We start from the raw sequence: 6,549 nt of genomic DNA on the forward strand, positions 1-6,549 counted from the left end.
TGAAAGTGGATGAACTCCCTTTGATTCTGCTCAATTAAAAAAAAACACAGATTTTTACTCACCTTGCAATAGTGTGTTTAAGATTACCAGCTGGTGCCCTACTCCTTGTACCAGCTGACAAAACCTGAACTGCCCCCGGGGGAAGCATCCGAGCCGGTCGGGGAAGGAAAGAGGGGTTTAGCTCCTTCCGGTATTTCTCACTGTTTTCAGTAGATACCTCTGTTCTGTTTCCGTTTACTACTGAGCTGGCAGTGGATACTCAGTGTGTGATTAGGGTGTCAGCCATCTAGGACTCTTAGCCAATCTTTCAAAGGTGCTGTACATCACCGCCACCGTACCCTGTTGGAACCTGCATTTTAAATTCGGCTCAAGAAACATAGCAGCGTGATTGCTTCTCCTCGAATTCCTCTTCTGTCCGTCTCTCTCTCCTAGAAGTGCTGATTCCTTCCAGGGTGGAGTTCCGTGGACACCTGCCATTGTCACTATCTCTCCATAGAAACTGTCCATAGAATCATGGAATGGTTACAGCACAGATTTGGCTCATGGTATCCATTCCAGTTTTCTGGAAAATCACCTATCCCATTAACACACTGTCTCCACTCCCTCCCCTTCTCCCTGTCCACTCCGTCCAGCCCCCTCATGATTTTTAATCCTCTGTTCAACATCTCCCCTGAATTCTCTCCCCTTCCTGGTGCAAACAGCCCCAGCTTCTCTCATCTGTTCGTGTGGTTGAGGTTCCTGATCCTTGAATCCAAGTGTGGTGCCAGAATGGGACATTTGTGAGTCAGTGTGAGATGGATAGCAGCCGTACATTTAACCATGAGGGGCACCGTAACCGCAATGGAACCTGGGCCAGGATTTTTCCGTCCCCTTCTGTCCGGGGAATATTATAATCCCGCCAAATTAAACAGCAATTTAAATAGCCCATCATGTCCGCCAGGGAGCAGAGACCCCAGAGACAGCAGGGGCTGTTTAGCACAGGGCTAAATCACTGGCTTTGAAGCAGGCCAGCAGCACGGTTCGATTCCCATAACAGCCTCCCCGGACAGGCGCCGGAATGTGGCGACTAGGGGCTTTTCACAGTAATTCATTGAAGCCTACTTGTGACAATAAGCGATTTTCATTTCATTTTTTCATTTCATTTCATGCTGGGGCCATAAAATCCTGGCCTGGTATTGGCACACGCACAGACGCACACACACAGACATGTGTGCACACACAGGCATGCACCACGCACACAAAGGTATACATCACAGACGCCACACACAGACATACACGTACACACACAGACGTGTGTGTGCACCAGCACATACACGACATGCGTGCAAACACAGACATAACACAGAGGCCAGACATGTGCACACACACAGGCATGCACCGAATACCGATATGCATGCACACACCACACTCTGACATACCCTTATTTCCAGCAGTGAGTTACTGGATAGAGAGAGCAAGCCCCCTGGATTTATTTCTAGGTACTGAGGCTTTACGTAGCAGCCGGGCTCCCAAGCCTGGGACCTTCTGGTCTGTAAGGCGCTGGGGCAGAATCACCATGGTAAATACACTCTGTGGGCCAGGGAGGCATGGACACTTTACAAGTCTGTCTCCACCTTGTACTATAGCTCGCCTATGGAGAGTGCCTGTCGGCTCTCATTGAATCTACTTCTCTCGGTACATATTGCAGGTGATTGAGCAGATGAAAGCAGATTATTGACGAGTGGGCAGAGCTGAAGGAGAAAATGCAGGACGAGCTGGATTTGAAAGTCTCTGAGGAGAAGGAGCGGTTCACCAACACGGAGAGGCTGAGGAGAGCACTGGAAGAGACTGAGGTAACGGCATCTCTAAAGTCTGTGCCACGGTTAATCTACAGCAAAGGGGCTGCTGACCGGATTTAAATCAGAAACCTCCTGACCTTATTGTGCTGTACCTTATTTGCATCTGAAGGAGTCTTCGTACAGGCATGCACACCTTCAATATTTCAGTATCCTGAAAGCCCTTTGAACATTCGAAACTCGAGGGGATCACATCAGTGACACTCGGCACCCTCTGAGATCTCGCCCTCCATGTATGAGTTTGTGGACCCAATCAGTGGGCAAGACAGTCAAACACAATGGTCACCACATCATGTCCAGTGTCTGTCCATAGCAACAGGAGTAGGCCCTCAAGCCTGCTGCACCCACTCAGTCAGGTCGTAGTTGCAGCTGTATCTCAATCTACCCACCGTGATTTCACACTCATTACTCTTGCCCAACTCAATCTCTCAAACTCAGTTTATAGTTTCAGTTTACTCCTCCCGCCCCACTCCCATCGTCAGTTGGGGGAAGACAAATCTAGATTTCCACTCTGCCTTGTGCAAAGCAGTATCATCCTTGAATGGCATTGTTCCAATGTTAATATTGTTCTCCCTTGTTCTGGGCTCCCCACCAGAGGTAATAGTTTCTCTCTATGCCCCAGTACATGCACTGGAGATGAGAAGACCCCTGACATGTGAACAAGGAGCGGGAGTAGGCCATTCAGCCCCTCGAGCCTGTTCTGCCATTTAATAAGATCATGGCTGATGTGATTAGCCACCTCAAATCTGCATTCCGGCCCACCCCTGATAACCTATCACCCCCTTGCTGACCAAGACTCTATCTATTGCTGCCTTAAAAATATTCAAAAACTCTCTTCCTGAAAAGGCGGTGAAAACAGAGTTCCAAACTTTGAGGGGAAAAAAATTGGCCTTGTCTTCATTTTTATTTTTACACAGTGAACCCTAGATCTAGATTCTCCCACAAGAGGACACACCCTCGCCACATCCCACCTGTCAAGCCCCTCAGACTGGTTTATCTCTCACCCAGTTTCCAACTCCTTCGCTGCTGCCCCAGCTCCTTCAGCACAGATGGAGGTGAACCTGCATCTTCCAATCAGTTCAGCTCAGTGCCCCACTCAACCCACAGGACAAACGGTTAATGATAGGTGCATCTGGTACCCTGGGCCATGCACCATCTTCAGCCAATGGGTGGCCTACAACTAGACACCCCTAAAACCGACCCGTAACTCGAAAACAAACATCAAAAAAGAAAGGGTTGCATTTAGATAGTGCTTTTCATGACCATCGGGCATCTTATCATTTTACAGGCAGCACGGGGAATAGGAACAGGAGTACAGGCCATTCAACCCTTGAGCAGGCTCCTAAGCACTTACATTTTTGTGTTGTCACTGTTGCAATATAAGAAACGCAGTAACCAATTTGCACACAGCAAGCTCCCATCAACAGCACAATTACACTGACCAGGTAATCCGTTTTTTTGCCTGATGTTAATTTGAGGGAGTAATGTTGGGCAGGACACTCAGGGGATTCACAGTATTTTGACCCAGCGGCAGTGAAGGTACGTGATATAGCTGCTGTGTGACCTGGAGGGGCACTTGGAAGGTGGCGCTCTTCCTGAGCACCATCGCCCGTGTCTTTCTAGGTGGCAGAGGTCATGGGTGACTTGAATACAGGGGCTCGTGAGTGAGTAGTGACTGCTGCTTGGTGAAGCACGGTTTTTACTTCTGTGCCTGGGTGGTTTCTTTGTTGCTCTGGCGGTAATGTCACAGCAGATGTACAGGCTGAAATCCACTGAATATCAGACTATCTGTCAGGGACCTACTCCCTTCATGTTCCCAGCACGCTTTCACCTAAGCTGTTTATACCATCCACGGATGTCGGAGCTGTGCTCACAGGGGTGATGGCTGCTGTACCTAACACACCCTATTTACCACCAGGTCCGTCTGCGGGTGACTTCGGGAACTGTGCGAAGAAAGAGCTTGGGGACGCTACAAGAGCTCTCGTTGATCAGACTCTTCTTTGGGTGCAGGAAGCCATCACTGGCATTTTAAGCAGCTCGTTGTCTTGGCAACAGCAGTCGGAGCAGAGCCTGTTGGATGCTGGGATAGATACATCAAGCTGTGAAGGAGGTGACAACGTTGTACACTAACACTGCAACCCTAATGGTGTTTATCACCTTTCCCATTAGATCGGCAATATAAACCCTCCCTGACATTAACCACTGACAACATTGGAACCTCTTGTTTTCATTGGGTTTGCATACGTGTTGTAGATACACCCTCTGTGCTGTTAGGGAGGCAGTTCCAGGTTTTGGCCAAGTGACTGTGAAGTTAGGATGGGGAGTGACTAGTAGGTTAACTTGCAGGTGGTGGGGTTGCCATGCATCTGCTGCCCTTGTACTTCTAGGTGGTAGAGGTTATGGGTTTGGAAGGTGCTGTTGAAGGCAGCTTTGCAATTGTTGCAGTGCATCGTGTAGCTGCTATTCGCTGCTGCCTTTGTGCATCAAAGGTACAGGGAGTGGATGTTTGTGGACGGGGAGCAATCAAGCGGGCTGCTTTCTGGATGGTGTTAGCTTCTTGAATGTTGTTGAGCCGCACTCATCCAGGCAAGTGAGAGTATTCCATCACACTCCTGATTTGTGCTTTGTAGATTGTGGACAGGCTTTGGGAGGGTCAGGAAGCGAGTTACTCGCTTCAGGATTCCTAGCCTCTGACCTGCTCTTGTAGCCACAGTATTAAGATCATAGAATCCCTACAGTGCAGGAGGCCATTCGTCCATTGAGTCTGCTCCGACCCTCTGAAAGAGCACCTTCACCAAGGCCAATACCCCAGCCTATCCTGTAATCCCACCTAGGGGCAATTTGTGCATATCCAATCCACCTAACCACATCTTTGGACTGTGGGAGGAAACCGGAGCACCCGGAGGAAACCCACACAAACACGGGGAGAATGTGCAAACCCCACACAGTCGCCCATGGTCAGAATCTAAGCTAGGTCCCTGGTGCTGGGAGGCAGCAGTGCAGCACTAAAGCACGTAGGGCAGCACAGTATCACAGTGGTTAGCACAGTTGCTTCACAGCTCCAGGGTCCCAGGTTCGATTCCCGGCTTGGGTCACAGTCTGTGCGGAGTCTGCACGTTCTCCCCGTGTCTGCGTGGGTTTCCTCCGAGTGCTCCGGTTTCCTCCCACAGTCCAAAGATGTGGGTTAGGTGGACTGGCCGTGATAAATTACCCTAAGGTGTTCAAAAAGGTTAACTGGGGTTAATGGGTTATGGGAGAGGGTGGAGGTATGGGCTTAAGCAGGGTGCTCTTTCCAAGGACCGGTGCAGACTCGATGGGCCGAATGGCCTCCTTCTGCAAATTCTATGATTCTAACGACTGTGCCACTATGGTAGTCCATTTCAGTTTCTGGTCAATGGTAACCCCCAGGGTGTTGATAGTGGGGGATTCAGCAATAGTGATACCATTATAGAACATAGAACATACAGTGCGTAGGAGGCCATTCAGCCCATCGAATCTGCACCGACCCACTTAAGCCCTCCCTTCCACCCTATCCCCGTAACCCAATGACCCCTCCTAACCTTTTTTGGACACTAAGGCAATTTATCACGGCCAATCCACCTAACCCGCACGTCTTTGGACTGTGGGAGGAAACCGGAGGAAACCCACGCAGACACGGGGAGAACGTGCAGACTCTGCACAGACAGTGACCCAGCGGGAATCGAACATGGGACCCTGGCGCTGTGAAGCCACAGTGCCATCCGCTTATGCTGCCCACACAGATGGTTAGATGATCTCGTGTTGGAGAGGGGTATTGCGAAGTATAGTAAAGGATGCCCTTCTGTGAGGCTAGGGTTGAGGTATTTTGATGGGGCAGTTTAGAGGGGGCTCCCAACCTGTGCTGTGGCTGCTCGGGGATCTGATGTGCCAGAGTGTTAAAAAAAATAAGAAAGCATTATTAATGGGGACAATATCACCCTGTCTCATTTTGTTTCTGAGCAGGAGTCGTTGGATGTTTTCAGCTGCTGAAGGGAAAGTTTAACATGGCAGAGGAACAGTTGAAGACATTGCAGGTACACTGAGAATATTCTAGACTTGGTGACCCTCAGTGAGCAATTTAAAATGCATCCATATTCACAACCAGGAATCAATACACAAGCCAGGGCAGCAGGCAGGAACCAATTCACAAACCATGCAGCAGCCAGGAACCAATACACAAACCATGCAGCAGCCAGGAACCAATACACAAGCAGGGCAGCAGCCAGGAATCAATACACCATGCAGCAGCCAGGAACCAATACACAAACCATGCAGCAGCCAGGAACCAATACACAAACCATACAACAGCCAGGAACCAATACACAAACCATGCAGCAGCCAGGAACCAATACACAAACCATGCAGCAGCCAGGAACCAATACACAAACCATGCAGCAGCCAGGAACCAATACACAAACCATGCAGCAGCCAGGAACCAATACACAAACCATGCAGCAGCCAGGAACCAATACACAACCATGCAGCAGCCAGGAACCAATACACAAACCATAGCAGCCAGGAACCAATACACAAACCATGCAGCAGCCAGGAACCAATACACAAGCCATGCAGCAGCCAGAACCAATACACAAGCCATGCAGCAGCCAGGAACCAATACACAAACCATGCAGCAGCCAGGAACCAATACACAAACCATGCAGCAGCCAGGAACCAATACACAAACCATACAACAGCC

At 49.6% G+C, this 6,549-nt stretch overlaps 1 protein-coding gene across 1 annotated transcript in view; it reads left to right on the top strand.

The window, feature by feature from the left end:
• The window catches only part of fhad1 (forkhead-associated (FHA) phosphopeptide binding domain 1), a 44,270-nt gene extending 38,382 nt beyond the window's left edge, over positions 1–5,888 (top strand). Inside the window, exons 13-15 of the mRNA XM_038773724.1 lie at positions 1,688–1,832; positions 3,754–3,945; positions 5,817–5,888. Of these exons, the coding sequence (XP_038629652.1) occupies positions 1,688–1,717 (30 nt within the window). The 3' untranslated portion in view covers positions 1,718–1,832; positions 3,754–3,945; positions 5,817–5,888. The remainder of the gene's footprint in view (positions 1–1,687; positions 1,833–3,753; positions 3,946–5,816) is intronic.
• The last annotated feature ends 661 nt before the right edge of the window (positions 5,889–6,549 follow it).

This window comes from Scyliorhinus canicula, chromosome 16 (genome assembly GCF_902713615.1).
Source record: "Scyliorhinus canicula chromosome 16, sScyCan1.1, whole genome shotgun sequence".
In the NCBI taxonomy this organism is placed as follows: domain Eukaryota; kingdom Metazoa; phylum Chordata; class Chondrichthyes; order Carcharhiniformes; family Scyliorhinidae; genus Scyliorhinus; species Scyliorhinus canicula.